This window comes from Nipponia nippon, unplaced genomic scaffold, assembly GCF_047370975.1.
Source record: "Nipponia nippon isolate SJK-2023a ecotype South Korea unplaced genomic scaffold, ASM4737097v1 scaffold_5, whole genome shotgun sequence".
NCBI classification, from domain to species: domain Eukaryota; kingdom Metazoa; phylum Chordata; class Aves; order Pelecaniformes; family Threskiornithidae; genus Nipponia; species Nipponia nippon.
In genome coordinates, this window is record NW_028262369.1 from 50,175,838 (window position 1) to 50,194,339 (window position 18,502).

Below are 18,502 nucleotides of genomic sequence, written 5' to 3' on the forward strand. Positions count from 1 at the left end.
GGACCAGCCCAGATAGCTCACTGGAGCCCCTGGGAATCTGGGAACGTTCTGCTGCGGAACAGCAGGTACGTGAGCAAAGAGATTAAAACCAGGGGCCCGGGATCCCATTGGGTCTTGCTTTCTTCCCCATTACACTGTCGACAGCAAAAGACACCATCTGTCCCCCTGCAGCCGGACCCCCTGTACCTCCACCAGTTTATGCACATTTACAGAACTGGAAAGTCCAGCTCCAGTTTTGTATCACATATCCCTAAAACTGGAATTTTTTTACTGTAAAAAATATTGCTTACACACTCCAGGTATTCTTGGAAATGGCTTGTGTTTCGATGCCAAAGTCCCAGGGTTGCATATACAGACCAGAATAAATGGAGATGTAAATAAGATCCTTCATATCACTAACGCTGGTAATTGCCACAAGAAATATCTGCTTACGTGACCGAGTGCAGCAACTCCACGTGTGAAACACTGGCTTCTTTGCTGAGAGCAGCCCTGAGGAGGAGGACTTGGGGGTACTGATAGATGAAAAGCTGGGCATGAGCCGGCAACATGATCTCACAGCCCAGAAAGCCAACCCTATCCTGGGTCACATCAAGAGAAGCGTGGCCAGCAGGTCGAGGGAGGCGATTCTGCCCCTCTGCTCTGCTCTGGTGAGCCCCCACCTGGAGTGCTGCGTCCAGCTCTGGGGCCCTCAGCACAGGAGGGACAGGGACCTGTTGGAGAGGGTCTGGAGGAGGGCCACAAAAATGATCAGAGGGATGGAACACCTCTGCTATGAGGAAAGGCTGAGAGAGCTGGGGTTGTTCAGTCTGGAGAAGAAAAGGCTGCAGGGAGACCTTATTGCAGCCTTTCAAAACTTAAAGGGTGCCTACAAGACAGATGGGGACAGACTTTTTAGCAAGGCCTGCTGCAACAGGACAAGGGGTAATGGTTTTAAACTAAAGGAGGGTAGATTTAGACTGAACGCAAGGAAAAAAATTTTCATGACGAGGGTGGTGAAACACTGGAACGGGTTGCCCAGAGAGGTGGTAGATGCCCCATCCTTGGAAACATTCAAGGCCAGGCTGGATGGGGCTCTGAGCAACCTGATCTAGTTGTAGATGTCCCTGCCAGCTGCAGGGGGAATGGACTAGATCGCCTTTGAAGGTCCCTTCCATCCCAAAGCATTCTATGATTCATCCGATACCAGCAGGATCTGGTGAAATAAAAGGGAAAAGCAGGAGAAGATTCCAGCAAGCATGATGTAAATTACCATACTGTCTTAGAGCCATTAAACTGCAGACTGTGAATCAACCCTTAGCGACCTTCGTGGCCTGCGGGAAGACACCGGCACGGCAAAACCCTCTGCAGAGCCACACGAATCCGTGCCAAATCCACGCCTCGGCCCAGGACCAGCGCCCACGAAGCTGACCGCCACCGCACCGCTCCGCACCGCTCCGCACCGCCGGCAGCGCGGGGGCGGCCGCCGCCAGGCCCCGCCTGCGGGCGGTGCCGCGGGCAGAGCCGTCCCGGGCGGGGCCCCGCTCCCACCTCCCTTCCGCAGCCTCCAGGGCCGGGCCGCGCCGCTCACGCTTCGCGCCGCGCCGGAGGGTGAGTGCGGGCCGGGGACCCCCAGCGCGGCCCTCCGGGAGCGGGGGCCGGGGCCGGGCGGGCGGAGCGAATGGTGGGAATGCACGCTCATGCTGATTGTCCTGACAGACAGTAAAGAAAATACAGCAAGCGCTGTGACCCTGCTGCCCGGCTTCCCCTTTGTCCCTCCGGGCGCAGGCTTCGGGGGAAGGCGCCTGGAGGATGAGCAGAGGGCGGCGGGCCCTGCCCGCACCCCAGCGTGCTCAGCTTGCTCAGAGTCTGGCCCCGCGGGGAGCTGCGCCTCTGGAGCTGAGCCTGCACGCCCGCCTGGCAGCAGACGGGACAAGAGGCTCTCCTGGCTTGAGAGAAAGTCTGAGCTTGTATCTGGTAGCCCAGTCAGAATCCGAGCATGGGTCTGTATGAGGAGACTTAATCGACTTTGCTGACTCATAATAACTTTAGCGTTAGGGCAAACTTGGTAAGAACCCTTATTCTGGGGTAAAAGCACCCCCAGAGGCTCTTCTGCTACAGCTCCCAGTCTGTGCTGTGTCATGCTCCAGAATGTCTTGGTTGTGTGGCTCCAGCCTAAAACACTGCTGCATGGAAGATAAAAATTCGGTCTTGTGCAGCACACCAGTGCTTCTCAGCAAAGTCCTTGCAGCTGCGGACAAAGGTTGCTGAAATGCATCAGAATCCGGAAACAGCCGCAAGGCGTGCAGTCCGAGAGAGGCTGAAAGTCCCGTGGACTTTGAAGTGCTTTACATGGCTCCACATTACTAGAGCAAAGGTTCGCAGTGGAGTTTTATACCTGTAGTGTAAGATTAGCTGCTTTATAATACACCTGGCTTAATGCTTTGCTGTGACTGAATCATGCTCTTTGCTGCTAAGATAAAACCCCGCATTATAACTTACCACCGTGAAGATAAAATGTCTGGTCCTTACTAGCAGGCAGGGTTCTCCACTAACCTTGTAATTTGAAGGGGGAAACGTAACCATCAACCTGCTTTACTGGGTGGGAATGTGTTGTATTTTCAGTGTCTCCTCTGTCAGGCGCTAACCTCTATTGCATGTGGGTGTAGCTGATGTTTCTTACCTACCTGAGGTTTTGAATGTTCTTACTGATAATTGTTTACCAAACTTCATGTGGACAAAACCAGTTGTTGTCTTCAGCTTGTTCCATCAATAATAATCCCTTTGCAAATGAGAAATAAAAGCCTCTGGTCCCTGAAGATCCCTTGCGAGGGGTGCTGGCGCTGTTGCAATAGGAAGGCTGTTTGCACCGGTTCTGTGATGTGGCCCGTTTTCCCCCACACTGACAGATTGTGCTGGTGGGACAGGGCGGGAGACACCAAAACCTTGCTACATCATGGAGGCACCAGATGGAGACAGGCATCAGCTGGGGTTTGGTTTGGAGAGGGTATCGTCTCCGTGCTGGAGAGAGGTCTCTGCTGTGCTGCATCGTGCAGCACCGTCTGGGGTCACGCAGACAGAAAACATCTGAGGTTTGGGATTGTGCAAGAGAACCAGTGCCAGGTGATTGTGGGGAAGGGCCCTTGTGCTCACTTGCAGCCGGGGAGGGTGCCGGAGCGCTCGGGGTCGAGTACCTCCCAGCAGCGCAGGCTGCAGGTCCGGCAGATGGGGAGCAGGAAAGAGGGAGAAGCATGCAATGCAGCCTTGCTGCGGGGCAGCGCAGTGGAGGCTGCTGCATGCGCCTTCTGCTCCGTGCTTCCATCTCAGGCCTGCGCGAGGAAGCGCAGAACCATTAAATACAAACCACGCAGGCCCTGGTGTCTCCGGGCTGGCAGACCAGCTCATGCAGATGTTGGTAAATGCCAGCAGCTGCGTGTTGCCGGGGGCTGTTCAGTGACTTGTGACTCTGAGAGGGTTCCTTGAAGCTGCGGGGGTGAGCATTGCTCGTCTTGCCAGTGCCGCTTTGCTGAAAAGGTTTGGTTATTATTGCAATTGTTGTGGTGGGTTTTATTGTTATTTTATGTAAGGATGACCTTAGTGATTCAAACTAACCGTTCATGTAGCCCTGCTCCTTTCAGCTCAGGGGATTTCTGAGCCAGTTCTAGTTTGTCTGTATTATAATTCCCAGTTTACCTCTCATTCCTAGAACTTGCCCAGTGTCCCCATGAGTTTATGAAAACAGCCTGCAGTCACAACATCCCTCAGCAGGGAGTTCCACAGGTCTGTTTCCTCCTGCATGAAAAAAACACCTCTTTTGGTTTGTTTTGAATCTGTTTCCTGACTTCACTGGTGGCCCCTAGCTCTGGCCTTGGAAGTGGCCGTGAGCAATCGGTTTCTGCCCACCTCTCCAGAGCGTCCCTGCAGGCACAGCACTGTCAGTGAGGTCGTGGGACGTAGCCAGCCACAGCCAGAGCTGATGGGACCTACTGTTGGCTGTAGTCCTGCTCTGAGCCCGAGGCTTGGACTAGGGTCCTCCAGATACCGCCTCCCACCAACACTTCAGTGATTTTAAGGCTTGCTTGTCAGGAACTGAGCAGAGAGCCCTTGGTTTGTGCTGCTTAATACCCAGCAGGCACCAAGAGGTGAAAATTTCCCAGCTCAGTGTTTCTCCCTTCCTTCAGCTGGTCCCCCTGCTAGGAGGGGGTCTTGGGTCCATGGTCAGGAACTCTTACACACACACGTCGGCATGCAGTGAGCTGCCACTTCTCCAGTCGCACCCCGGAATACTAATGGGCTCTCTTTTTCTGACAGCACCAAGATGGCTGTTCTCTCAAAGGAGTACGGCTATGTCATCCTGACAGGGGCTGCCAGCTTCGTCTTGGTCACGCACCTCGCGGTGAAAGTGGCCAAGGCCCGCAAGAAGTACAATGTGGAGGTGAGTGCTCAGGCTGAGGGAATGGGAAGGTCGGAGGCGGTCTGCAGGGGATGTTGCAGACAAGCTAGGAGACACCTTGCTTATTTTTGGGTGACCTGCTGACACTTCCTGCCCCACCACACGGATGCAGAAGGAATGGAGCTGCCATTCTGGCTCTCCAGACTGGAGCAGATGGCACAACAGAGCTTGGGGTTTGGCAGATCAGGCGCTTGGCACCGAGCTGAGATGGCTGAAAGCACAAGGCTTTGAGCTCGGAAACAGTGATGAACAAGAAACAGCACAGCCCTTTTTCCTGCAAAGAAGGCCAAGGCAGCACTGGGGGCAAAGGGATCGTGGTGGAACAAAAGTGACAGGAGGGTTTCTCAAGCTCAGAGGGAGCACGTGAGCCCTATCACAAGAAGTATTTCAAAGTGACCTTTCCTTGGCATCCATCAAGGAGCCCACGAGCTGGGCAGGGCTGTGGGCTGGGTGGGGGCAGCTGGTCCTGTCCGTGCGTCAGGGCGATGGCATGCAGAGGCTGCTGTGTCACTTGGCTCCGAGTGCAAACGCTCCGCTCCTTCGCTCGGGGAAGTGGCAAGAAAGGGTGGGCGCAAGGACGGCCCCGGGCACGTGGTGCAGGCCCTGGGTGCCTGTTGGGGTGACCCCACTCCTGCTGCCTGAAGTCAGGATTATAGCAAAGCTGCCCAGTGCATATGGAGCACAGAGCACTGGGTTTCAGGCTGGGAGAAGCCTCTGCAGCCAAGCGACAGCTCTGGCTGGCTGCTCAGCTCTGCAGTGGTGAGGAAGGTGGTGCCCTCCCAGCCTGTTCCTGGGTGATGGGCTGCTGCTGGCTCCCCAGAGGAGACATGGGGGCATGTCCTCAGTAACGCTGCTTTGCTCTCCCCTCCAGAGGGATGAGATTTAAACAGGGAGGTCACCCAGTACCTGGCTATCTTCTCTTTGAAACAGGGCCACCTCCACGGTAGTCAGGTTGCTAAGGGAGTTGAGGAAGTGGCCTGAGGCAAGCAGCAAATTTCAACAAAGCAGCTGTGGGCTATGGGGCAGAAGACGGGGTCTAACTTGCCAATTCAAGTCAGTCTTGCAAGCACCCATGCAGCTCAGGGCTCCCTGGGGAGAGGTGCTGCAGGGCGCGCTCCTCGCTGCTGGAGAACAGGCTCCCGAGCCCAGACTGCGCTTGCTCACATTTTGCTGCTGGTTTATTTTTTTGGCAGTATCCAACCATGTACAGCACAGACCCTGAACACGGGCGTATATTCAACTGCATCCAGCGTGCACACCAGAACACGTGAGTACCATGTATGAAGGCAGACCTTGAAAATACACAGGGCTGTGGATCAGGGCCTACAGCTGGAGACTCGCTGCTGCCAAGTGCCTGGGTTCAGGCTCAGTGCCTGAGGAAAACACGTGGCCAGGTGATGCTTCATAGTAAGGCTGTGCTGCCTCCTTACCATGGCTTAAGCCATGAGATAGGGCTGTGAAGCAGCCTCCTCTTCCCCGGTGCCTGGCTCTTTGCCTCCATGGGTGGATCTTAAGACACTGGAAGTCTTGTTTCCAGAAGAGCCTCTCTAGGGGCTGCTGATCTGTGGTATTGCGCAGATCTCCCTGGGGAGAGGCTAACGTGGACCAGGCTGCAACGGCACATCAGAGGGGTGCCGAGAGGAACAACTCCTCCTGGGTTAGGTGGTGGTTAAGTACTATTTAGCAGTGGCTTAGGGCACAAAACGGAAAGAGTGGGTGAGCGGCCTTGCAGAGAGGCACAGGTAGGGGGGAGTCCCTAAAAGTCTGTGGACACTCAGATTCCCTCTTTTCTCCATCTGTGGCCACAGCATCACGCACAGCTCTCCTGAGCATGGAGATTCATAACAGTCAGGCACAACAGAGACCTTGGCAGGGGATGCCCGCGGCTTCTGCGTTTCTGGTTTCCTCTTTGTAAGCAACTTGAGCACAAACGCAACCTCCTCACTTTTATTTTCAGATTGGAAGTTTACCCTGCCTTCCTGTTCTTCTTAGGCACCGGTGGAGTCTACCACCCGGTAAGTGACACTACAGTGCAAGTCTGCGTGACTGAACTCTGCTCTTGCTCCCTGACTTGGGGAGGGTAGTAGGCCAAGCTAGCCCCTCTGGAGACAGCAGGCTGCTTCACTAGCTGTATCACACTTCACAGCTGTGCCCCTTCTGAAAATGTAGTGATAGAAGGTCTTGTGCAGGGGAATCACAAGTATTTAATAAACTCATTACTGCTGCTTCAGCTTTAGACCCCTTTCCTTCCCCTAAGGCTGCCTTGTTGGACAAACCGAAGCACCTGTAGCCTCCAGTCCGAGTGGGAAGGGTCCCTCCAACCCTGCCTGGTTCTTCCAAGCCCCACAGGGTCCTGCTGGGCTTACAGTAGCGCTACTCAGCAGCTGGTTGTGTGGAGGACAGGAACCCTCTCTCCCCCTTCTAAGCACACTTTCTTTATGTGATAAGAATAGATGGGGAACATGGTGATCTTCCCACTCACTTCCACCACCAAAGGAGGTGCATGAAGGATCAAAAAAAGCCTGGATTATTTTTAACTGAAAGATGTAGACAGCTCATGAGGAGGCAGGCATGTGGGAGAGGCCAAAACTAGTAGCTCTTTCTTTGCCACCAACAGACAAATCCGGTCATTCTTGAATATTCCTTTTCAGAGAGGGAAGGAAGCAGCATAGGTGAATCTGGCAATCTGGAGCCATATTGCAGCAAGCTCTAAATTAAGAGGCAAGGTGGAAGTTTGTAACACCTGCTGCTGAAACCCTGTACACCTGCTGGAGGCAGTGGACTGGGGCCTGGGGCAACAGCTGCCTCCAAGATCCTGGCACATGGTCTAGCTCGCTAATTGGACAGTGGTGAAATGAGATTCAGCACCTGCTGCCTGTATGACTTAACCATTTCTTGCTTGGGAAGAGCTGTGCTGCAAAACAGCAAGGCTCTGCAGCACATCACATGCTACCTCCCCATCGGCGTCATGAAAGTGACTCCTCCCATACAAAATGCACCCTAGCACGCTGCATCAGTCACCCACCTCCACCGGGCTGACTCCCAGTTGTTCTAGCTGGGTCAGGACCCGCGCTGGAGTTGGCGGTTGCTTCTCTGAAGCAGGGCTGCTGTAACAGCTAAGCACTTGCAAGTGGCAAGTCTCCAAAACGTTTAATGCTTCCGCTTTCTCTCTAGCGGGTTGCCACAGGACTTGGCATCACCTGGATCCTTGGAAGAATCCTCTATGCCTATGGCTACTACACAGGAGGTAGGTCTTTACCCTGCAGCACAGAAGGTGCTTGGAAACTCAGGTCTTCTACAGTGGCCTCAGGGCTCTTTCCTCCAGCTCACGTCAAGGAGGCAGCATAAAGCTTCCAGTCAGGGTGTGGAGAAAAGGGTGCAGGTCACGGGCTGTTAACTGCAGCACGCTTTTTCCTACTGATGGGAAGAGCACTGATCTAATAATAGCACAGACTGAGGGTAGGTACATGGCCTGAGCTGGTGCCTGCTGTTTTGCCTTGAGACTTATCTCTAGTTCCTGCTCCCTCTAATTTTCAGGATGGGCTAGTCTTTCAGTGATGGGCTGTTGAACTGACAAAACGTCTTTTTTTCCAGATCCAAAAAACCGGAGGAGAGGGGCCATTGGTTCAGCTGCACTCATTGGGCTGGTGGGCACAGGCGTGTATTCAGCTTGCCAGCACCTCGGCTGGATCTGCCAGGACTAACTGACCATCATGATGGCTGCCTGGGAAACGGAAGGGATTTTTGTTTTGTTTTCTTTTAGAACATTTCATTTCCCGCCTTTTTTTTCCTTTTCTCCTCATTCAATAAAATGAAGTTGTCAATTCTATATTTTCATTCTAAAGTTATAGAGGGTTTTCTTAAGATGTTTTGCAGAATGCTAGAACAACTCTGGTTTTGTAAGGACTCCAGAAATCTGCCTGTCAGGCAGAGACATCCTAGCTTTTATGATTTTAGTGACCAAAAAGCCATCTTGCAACCTGTTTAACCCATACAGCAACAGCCCTATTTCTGGACCCCTCAAATTCATGTAACTCTCCGATAAGATGTTCCAGACAGAATTAATATTTATTTGATTGCTAAAAAAAGATGTGGGCAAACATTTGAAGTTGTTGCTTCATCATGTTTATAAAGAACAGTAGGCCTAGAGGAAGGAGGTCAAATAGCTTTTGCTTAAGAGAGGCAGCACTCTATCCTATGCTGGAGCTTGCTACCACTCCAGTTGTGCTCCATACTCTGTGTGTGGAGACGATTCTCAAGCCATGCCTGTCCCAGGCAGCATCAGCTCAGCTCACCCTCCCCACAATATTTTGTCCCACCTTGGAAGTGAGGTACAGATAGAAAAAAACAAAACTTGTGTTTATAAGGGGGCTGAAGGGAATAAACAATCCTACCCTTAGGGCTTTTATGTAGTCAGAGACTAGACAGAGCCTATAGCTACAGGATATCAATGTGTCCAAGAGCTTATATGTGCATTGAGTAGGGTCATACCTGTTAAGAAGCCAAAACTGTAGCTGACTGAGGGGTGGAAGGTAATGGGGTTCAAGGCACACAGCAGGGGAAGCAGCCTGGGCTGGGCCTCTGCCACTGACAAGCCTCTGGTAACACCTACGCAGCTGTACGTGCTGCGGCTGAAAGCCATACTGCTACCTCCTGCTCCGAGGTTCCCATCTTCCACCAGACAGGATGGAGCAGGCCCACAGGCTGAGCCCTGCACATAGCAACCCTGCTCCTGCAGGTGGGAATGTAAATGCTGCTCCAGCTACGTTCCCTCCCCAGGCACTTACAATTTTAGAGCACTTTATTGCTGTGTAAATGATCCACATCTCTGGCTGACAGACAAGAACTGGCTGATGCTCCCTTGAGCAGGCCCCAGAGCCACTAAAACACAGATTCCACATCACCCATCTCCACGCAGACAGTCTTCAGCTGCGAGTAGTACTCGATGGCAGCCCGCCCGTTCTCTCTGCCAAATCCTGCAGGGACAAGCCAGAAGTGAGAACGCAGCTCCAGGCAGTGCCAGGTACCACTCATACCCCCTGTAACTGGTATATAGTCACACCAGGGAAGGTCAAAAAGAGCTCACCTGATGCCTTGTATCCTCCAAAAGGCAGCTCTACGGGGCTGATGTTGTAGTTGTTAATGAAGCACATCCCAGCCTTGAGAGCAGCCACTACCCTGTGAGCCTTCTGGATATCCCTGCAGGAAAAGGGCAATTCAGCCGGATCCCTTCCCATTCATCCCCTCCTCCCCTGCCAGCTGACATCTCACTAGAGAAAGGCCAGCAGGTCGCAGTGGTTCTTGGAGCCTGACCTGCCCTACTTTGTTTCTGCCTGCTCAAAGGATGTGGCACCTATTCCCAAGGACACTCAAAACTGCATTTGATTTGAGAGGGCAGGACAAGGACACCAGCAAAGCAGACTACGGCAAGCGGCCAACAGCCGTCTTTGTGCGCTTTCAGCAGCGTGGCAGGCTCCTGGTGCACATCTGGAGATGCAGGAAGGCAGGCAGCAGGCCAAGTGCAGGTTGGAAGGAGTCTGAAGGACAGCTGGGCCCACCTAACCCCTCAGGAAAAACTAGGAGGAGATGTGCTGTCGTGTAAAAAGTTCCCTTTTGGCAATCCCTTGCTCCAGCTTTTCTGGAAGAGGATATCCATGCCTATGCCAGGCACCGGAAGAGGAGCCTCAAGTTGCTGCAGTATTTCCCTTCGCCTCCCCTCCCTAGACCACTTCCACACCAGCCAGTCATACCTGGTGAAGACACCACCTGCCAGGCCAAATTTAGTGTTGTTGGCTCTCTCCACAACCTCCTCCTCTGTGTCAAACGGCAGAATGGACATGACAGGCCCGAAGATCTCTTCCTTAACACACGTCATGTCATCCGTGCAGTTCCCTGGAAGCATGGCAGAGCACATGTGCTTCAAGAGGAAGAGTTAGCAGAACAGCCTGTGCATTCAGCAACCCACACAGCCCTCGAGACAGCACTCAGCACTGCACAACTCCCACGGGTTGGCTAGCAGAGAAGCAAGTCCCATCCTGCATCTCAAGGCAGCAAAGGCACTAACTGTATGTGTCCTGTCAGATCCTCCAACAGCAGAGATTTCTCTGGATGCAGTTCCTAAGTGCCTCAGCTCTCTCTCGTACACCCATACCAGTCCCTGTCCACACTGCGGACATACACAGAGACAGGTTACGCTGAGCACAGCTTCCTCTAGAAGAAACTCAGCAACATCCATGTAGAAGACCGCAGTAGCATGAATAGGAAGGATCATACCTAACACGCAGGGTCGCATGTAGTAGCCGTTCTTCAGCTTTGGGTCATCTGGCACGTACAGGTCCCCACCACACAGCACCTCTGCCCCCTGAAAAAGAGCCAAGCAGGAGGTAGGCAGGCACATCCAGGAGCATCCTGCCCAGATGCCACAGCTCTGGCTGGCCAGTACTCCTTGCTGGGTTTACAGTCCTATCAGACAAACCGTGCCTGTGCCCTCCCGGGTGTCTCTCCAGGTCAGGACTGCTGACAGAGCATCACCGATAGATCAGGGTCAGGGGGTGAGACCCATCCTACAAGTCCAAACAACACTGGGTTGGGGTGCAAGTGCCACAGGACCCAGTGCAGGTCGGAGGGAAACAACTACAACTAGGAGCAGATCCTCAGCTGGCATCACATTGACTTCCACATCTTCGCATGGTGTGAACTCCCTCATTAGCGAGTCAATCAGTCCCTTCACACACTACCTGGCAAGAAACACCTACCTCCGTCAAATGCCCCGCTTCAGAGATGGGGATTTCTCCTCTCCTTCCCCATATCTCCTTCCACATCCATCTTCCTGTTTCCAAATCCTCATCTAATCCTCCTGGCTTTCACTCACAGTTCCCCTTCTCCAGCCCATCCCCAAATTGGCTACGCCTAGTCACATACCTAGTGCTGACATTTAAAACATCTTTACGCTTTACAATAAAACCTAGAGAACAAACAAAAAAGCCTGGGTAGATCTAATGGCTCTTATAGAGATTGTTTCCAGCAGCCTGTAAATTTGGCCTTTGATCCTTCGTAAAATCTTTCTGCAACCAACAAAACTGGAACCCAAATGAAGTAACAGACAAATGTGCAAGGTGTCAGCACAACTTATAACCAGCCCAAACGTTATGGATTATCCCATTTTACAGACTGCCATGCTAGGTATCTCACAACCTCTAAAACTTGGCAACATCAGGATATGAAAAGCCATGTCACCTTCAGTGATGATCCAGAGATGTGCACTGGGTCACTTTTAATCTAGTGGCCCAAGATACTTATCGAGTAATTCAACCACAACAAAAAACCAGCTTAACTGGGAAGGCATGGGGCAGGAAAACAGCTGCCAGTCTGTTTGTCTAACAAGAAAGAGACATTTCAGGGCAGCCACAAGGCAGCATCACAATCTCACCTGCTCCTTTGCCTGCTTGATAAAGCCCTGGACACGATCCAGGTGGGGCCGGTTGATGAGGGCTCCCATCCGCGTGTCTTCCAGAAGCGGATCTCCAATTTTAATTTTCTGGGTGCGTTTCACCACCTCCTTTGTGAAGACATCCAGTATCTTCCTCTCCACAAACACCCGCGTGCCGTTGCAGCACACCTGGGATACAGGACAGGCTGCTCAGAGTAAGACACAGCACTCCACAGTCTTTCCCTGCTTGGGTCCTGCTACGGAGGCTCTCAGAAAGGCTCTCCACAGCTGCTAAAACAGCTAACTTGTCCCTGGGGACAAAGACGACTAGATTACCCTGCTGCTCATGACTGCACTGAACAGTCCATGCTGGACATAGTGGTACTGATGCCACCAGGTGGCAAAAACGCATCAAGTCACCAGCAGGAGAGAACTTTAGCAGCCTTTTCAGTTCCCAGAGATGATCCAGGGAAGCCAATTTGTCAGCAGGATTACACAAAACCTGCAGCGTGTGGGAGATCCCAAACTTGGGGCAGACAGAGCCCCACAGGGCTGTCGCTCAGCACACCAGACTGGAACCTGCTGCCCCTCCAGAGGAAACCAGCACAGCTTCTTCTGACCTCTGTGTGTCAGACTGGAGCCCAGGGCACAGCTGCTCTGAGCTGGGTACTGGGTGCTAGAGAGGCTCCACTTCTGCGAAGGACAGGGCGTCAACTAAAGCACGCTCCCCTGGGACACCCTGCACTGGCTTCTGCAAGGCCTGCTTCTGATCCCTTGTGACCCTGCAGAGGGAAATGGGCGGCAGGATGGGAGCTTCAGGGCATCCCTCACCATGCAAAGTCACGGGCTGGCTCTGCCACCCGGTTTTGAAATCATCCCACCACAGCAAGGAGGACCACTCCCACCCCACAGACACACACCTCGCCCTGCGTAAGGAAGTTGGCCATGAGGGCTCCGTTCACAGCATTCTCCAAGGCACAGTCCGAAAAGATGATAAGGGGGGACTTGCCCCCCAGCTCCAGGGTGACTGGTTTGATCCCTTTAGCTGCCATCTCCATGATCTGATGGAAACAAGGACAGAAGAGACAAGTGACCCACTGGCAAAGGGGAGGCTGGTGGAGGGAGGTAAGAGACAGCCAAGGGGAAAGTTTCCCCCAGGGCCCTTCACCAACAACAGGTGCATTACAAAGGGCAAGCTGGGTTTCCTAGAGGTGTTTAGTTCAGACTGGGGACAGTCTCAGAGGGTTTGGGGTTTGTCTGTTTTAAAGATAAAAGCAAGAAAACCTGAGGAGTCATTTGCAGGAAGTCTCATGCTCAGCGTAAGCCCAGAGGACAGCTGTAACTGCATCTGTGTCACTGCACCCCACAGGTACACACACATAAGGAGAGTTCAAGGGGCAACATTTCCTCTCTTTCAAATCAGAATTTATTTTTAAGTCTTTTTAGGGATTTTTAATTTTTTGAAGAATAAATTGATGGCAAGAAATTCACAGAAACTAACCTCTTGCTTAAAAACTGTAGGTGGTACAGACCCCCTGTGTCCCTGAGTGAGAAGATGCCTTTACCTTGATGCCAGTTGGCACACTGCCAGTGAAAGAGATTTTGGCCACATCTGGGTGATGACAGAGGAACTGGCCTGTGGCCGCTCCACCCTGCACCACATTGAAGAGCCCTTTGGGCACACCGGCCTCTGTGAAGATCTCTGCCAACCTCACCACCGAAATGGGGGTGAAGGGAGAGGGCTTGAAGACCATCGCATTGCCTAGGGGAACCCAGACAGAGGCAAGGTGGAATTAACAGCCAAACTGCTTTAGGGAAAAGAACAACAAACAAACAAACCACCCCACACAATGAGTTTGTCTCAACAGATCCCAGAAGATCCCCCCAAGAGCGAAGGAAACAGTTTCAGCTGAGCAGTGCAACCAGTGAAAGGGAGGAACTGCACCTTCCTGCTGGGAAGGGCTGGGGGAGATGGGGCTGCTGGTCCTGCACTGCAGACATTTCCAGAGACCTTCCTCGTCTGGTGCAAAGCCAAGCAATCAGCTTTTTTCCTGATGCACTCCTGCCCTCTTAGCATCTGCCGTGTTCCCGCTTCCATTTCCTTTCACTTCCTGCCAGAGTAACAGCCTGAAAGCTTCTAATCTTTCAACACCTCCTTCAAGGTAATCCTAGACTTTATCCCCCAAATCGCTCTCCCCTACAACATCATTTGGCTTCAAAGAGAAGCTTGCACGGGCAGAATGTCTCCATTACCACACGCCAAGGCCGGGGCAGACTTCCAGCAGGCAATCTGGAAAGGGTAATTCCAGGCTCCGATGCCAACACACACCCCAAGGGGCTCTCTCCGAGTGTACCCAAAGGATCCCCCGGGAAGTTGGATGTGTTCACCTGCAAAGAAGAAAAACATCCAGAAGGTAGAGAAAAGCAAAGTCCCTTCATCTCTTATCAGAGCTTCTGAGGCCAGATCTTGCTTTGATTGGGAACAGAGACACACAGCTTTTACCCCAGCAAGCTCACAGAAGGTGTGTAAGTGCCCACAGAGCACAGCAGCATTAGGCAGAGATCTCTGAAAATCCTTCCAAGATCTTCAGAAAAAGTAGGTGTCCATCTCTTAAGAGAAATCAACAGCAAAGATGGTCTTGTGCCATAGAATTGACCAGGGAATGCAAGTGGCAGGACACAGAGTAAAGAGCAAACTCTGGTAACGTTCTCACCAGCTAGAGATCCTGCCAGTCCTGCGTAATACTCCAGGCACTGCCAGGATATGTCAATGTCTACTCTGGCTTCAAAGATGGATTTCCCATTGTTGATGGTTTCCAAGGTGGCAATTTCTTCTCTCTGCTCCTGTGAGAGGCACAGGACAGTGACAACATGTTAGAGAAGCCTGTAGTAGAACTCCACAAGGGGACAGCTGCTTCCCAAGCACACAAGTCCCAAACAAGGCTCTGCTATCAGTAAGCCAGGCTCTGCCATGAGAAATTGTCATCTCTAGAAGATACAGTGCCAACTGCTATTTATCCATTTCCCAGTGGTGACCGATTGCAGGGGAATGTCAAACAGGCAGCTGCTGGGGTTCACTGCTAGTCCAGTCTTGCTTAACATCCCTGTTTACCTAAAAGATGGACAAACTTGAACTGAGAAGCCGGCTGGTAAACAATGATTAGAATTCATAAAACTTAAACTGGGAGGAACAGCAAACAGCAAGATCAAAATGGAATGAGAGGACTTAGTGAAGAAGGACGGACAAAGTAACGCAGCTGAGAAGCGTCATTTAACAGACCGTCTCCCAGGCAAAAACATTACCCTGCTGTGGAATTCTGGCAGAAGCAGAAGTCTGGCAGAAAGAGAACAGTTTTCTCATCACATATACACACTGGGGAAAGAAGGTCTGGTTTCTTACAGATCTGTGCCTCAACGGGGATTAACTTCGATATCCAAGAACACGTTATCTCACAAAGAAGTTTGTGATAAAGCTAGCTTATTTGTATCCTCTCCCACGTGTATTATCTGGTGTCTAAGATAAAAACCAGCATTCCTACTTTTTTTAATTGCTAAAACAAGACACACTCCAGTCACGTGACAACAGTGTCCAACAAGCTGAAAATTCGCAATGTGACAGTTACACAATTTCAGCCTTGAAATCATGTGCAGTGAAGCTTAATCTTTGAAGTTGTGAAAAGAAGCATAAGCCCTGCAAGATCTCGACTGGATGGCTTCAGTTTTATGTCTTCTAAGAGAATTAAGCAGAGAAGGTACACACTGGCCTTGAATAGAGTGATAAGACTGAAGCCCCGCCCAAGGCAGCCTACCGTCTCTTCTGGTTAAAGGTGGGTTTTAACCCTGCATTCCTCCTGGAGCTCTGGAAGTCCTCCTGGAAGCCCCCAACAGCCACGTTAACCCACAAGAAAGCTCAGAGACAGAACCACCCCTCTCCAAAAGAGGAGGCAAGCTCCCACAACATACCCGAATAATTCTGGCGGCCTCCAGCAGCACCCTGCTCCGCTCCATGCCAGACAACTGACTCCATATTTTAAAGGCAGCCTTTGCACTCTGCACAGCCAGATCGACCTCCTTCTCCCCAGAGCAGAGCAGCTTGCCTATCACACGACCTGGGTACATTTTAAACAGGAAATAAATAAGACCGAAATCTCAGAAAAAGGGCACAAAAGAATATGGTTTATCTTGCATCAGACCCCAAAGATTTCAGGCCAGCCACCTATACCAAGCTACAGAACCTCACGCTATGGTTCCCACTGATTTGTAATTGGCTACAGAAGAGGTGCTGCAATTCAGCTGGTCTGAATTAAAGATCTGCCATTCTCCACAGTTGTGTTCTAGTTACTAATTAGCTCCAACTGTTACAAAATTCCTCCATTTCCCACTGGAGTTTGTTATACTTCTACCACCAGCTTCAGGACTCTGTTACACATTCCTCAGCATAGTTAAGTACTCTCTTTCTTGAAGCGATTCTGCTGAAACCTAGGGATCTCCAATTTAAAAAAGCATTCATTTTAGAAACGTTTAAATCACGTCCTTTGCCAAGATCAGGCACCACTCGACTTTTTTTGTTTGACTGAGAGTTAGAGCTGAGTTCTGCGAAGAAGTCTGATGATGGACCTGCACTGCAGGAGGCAAAACGCAGTCACCAAACCGAAGGCACCCGGCCCTTGCAGGCAAACGACAAGGAAGCAACTCCCGGGCCCGGGGCCTCAGTGCAGATTTAACGCCCCCCCCCCCCCCACACACACACCCCCCCCAGCCCGAGCAGGCAGCGGGGCGGTACCTGTGGCCGGTTCATACACCTCCTCGGCCTGTCCGCCGTCGGCGGGCGAAACGCGGGCTCCCGCCCTGTAGTTGAGAGGCTGGTGGATGGTGACGGTACCGGTAGCACTGCTCATGGCGAAGGCGGGACGGAGGGCGCAGAGCCTGGGCAGGAGGTTCGGCAAGCGGGACCCGGCCAGCATCGGCTGGGCCGTCGAAGCGGGGGGAAGAAGCGGTGGGATGGGAGGGAAACCCCACGGGAGAGGAACTCGTACCCCGCGGGACACCACCTCCACCGGGGCGGTTACCTCAGGGCCGCGGACCCCGCCCCACCCCGGCGGGCACGCATGCGCGTGCCCGCCGGGGTGGGGCGGGTCCCGCGGACCCGCCCCGCGCTCGGGCTCCCCCTGGCGGCTGGGAGGTAGCGTTTCCCACTCCACCCCGGGGAGGGGACGACACTGGAATTTTAAGGGTTTTGGTAAATGAGTCGGTACGTACAACCGAAAGGCAGAGCTGCAGGAAAGCAAACGCCCACGGATACATTTCACCGTGGAACATATTTCACAGCCAGCTGCTGCAGTTTCTGAAAAGTTCCGCTAAGAGCGGCGCAGTCTCGTGTCCTGTCCCTGGCCGCAGCGATTTGCGCGCAGGAGCAAAGGACCAGGACTACGGCTCTGGCAGAGGATCAGTGGATCACCACATGGTGAATGACCACCCACTGCAGCACCAGCATCGAAACCTCCTTGAAGATGTGATCACAGTCGCAATTTCTCTTGAGATATATGTGCAGCTTGCTTTTTTTTTTTTTTTTTTAAGTTAATCCATGAAACATCCTTTCTTCCTCAAAACCAGAGTCTTCCTGTGTTCATAAAGCTGTTTTTCGTTCCGTTTTGTAGGTTCTTAGAATTCAGGCCGAGGTTAGGAAATTTGTTCTACTCAGTTTGTTATAATGATTAACAAGCCCCAGGGAACTACTGTATCAAACAAATGACAGCAGAAAGCAACCAGAATATAGCAACAGATCAACGATTTTCAGATAACATTTAGATGCGCAAATGCTTCCCTCCCCGGGTGACAGAGTGTGGTGTGATACAATGCCTACAGATTTGCTGAGGGCAGAGTTTGACAGCAGCAGGGAAGGCTACTGTACTGCACGTAACCCTTCCAAAGCCATTTAGGCGCCGTTTGTCATTATGCTTGGTCACGTTTGGCTTAGATCCTGTTGGATCCAACCACCATATGCTGCAGAATAAGCTACTGCAACAAAGCTGACCTGTGCAGGTAACAGGCTGGGGGTGTTTCTGGCTTTGCTGTGCGATCAGGCCCTTGAACTAAGAGAGGCTACACAAGGGAAACAGGAATGACACAACCAGGGCTGCTCCCTGTGGAAGGTTGTAGCTACACCAGACACAACTGTAAGTAAAAAGAAAAAAAATGCAGCCGTAGAGCCAGGCAGCATCAGTATGCAGTAGATGCTTTCCTTTACCTGCCAAATACTCATTTTTGAGAGGCAGAGCATTGAACAGAGGTTCCATGCTCATGATTTATCTTTAAATAATCCTATAAAAGTGCCCCATACTTACTATTGAGAATGAATCCAATATTTAGTATTTAATATGGTATTGCACGTGCTCTGCGCTGCCATAAGGTGTTTCAGATTTATCTCCTTGCCATGCATCTAGTGAAAAACTCCCAGTAAGAGGTACCGTGTGATAAACCTCCGGTCACAGAAGCAAGAAATCAATAACCCCTATGGGGACTGCCTGCAGGGGCAGGTTCTGGTGCCTGCAGTCACCTGAGGCAATGGAAAAACCTCACCCTCCACGCTGGAAGCTTTGCAAAGTGAGAATGAAGCACACCTACTTCCCCAGCTCCCTGCTACA

The 18,502-nt window shown here is 51.9% G+C and overlaps 2 protein-coding genes across 2 annotated transcripts; one reads left to right on the top strand and one right to left on the bottom strand.

The window, feature by feature from the left end:
- Positions 1-1,465: 1,465 nt before the first annotated feature.
- MGST3 (microsomal glutathione S-transferase 3) lies at positions 1,466-8,258 on the top strand. The gene is made up of 6 exons (XM_087733016.1): positions 1,466-1,587; positions 4,288-4,411; positions 5,623-5,696; positions 6,387-6,444; positions 7,604-7,676; positions 8,024-8,258. The coding sequence occupies exons 2-6, from the start codon at positions 4,295-4,297 to the stop codon at positions 8,131-8,133; spliced, it is 432 nt and encodes a 143-aa protein (XP_087589142.1). The 5' UTR covers positions 1,466-1,587; positions 4,288-4,294; the 3' UTR covers positions 8,134-8,258.
- Positions 8,259-8,471: 213 nt separating this feature from the next.
- ALDH9A1 (aldehyde dehydrogenase 9 family member A1) lies at positions 8,472-16,968 on the bottom strand. The gene is made up of 11 exons (XM_087733014.1): positions 16,642-16,968; positions 15,822-15,967; positions 14,573-14,702; positions 14,112-14,246; positions 13,424-13,620; positions 12,779-12,919; positions 11,859-12,047; positions 10,703-10,790; positions 10,180-10,321; positions 9,516-9,628; positions 8,472-9,405 (listed from the first exon to the last, which is right to left on the bottom strand). Exons 1-11 carry the CDS (start codon positions 16,820-16,822, stop codon positions 9,311-9,313), a joined length of 1,557 nt encoding a protein of 518 aa, XP_087589140.1. The 5' UTR covers positions 16,823-16,968; the 3' UTR covers positions 8,472-9,310.
- Between the last annotated feature and the right edge of the window lie 1,534 nt (positions 16,969-18,502).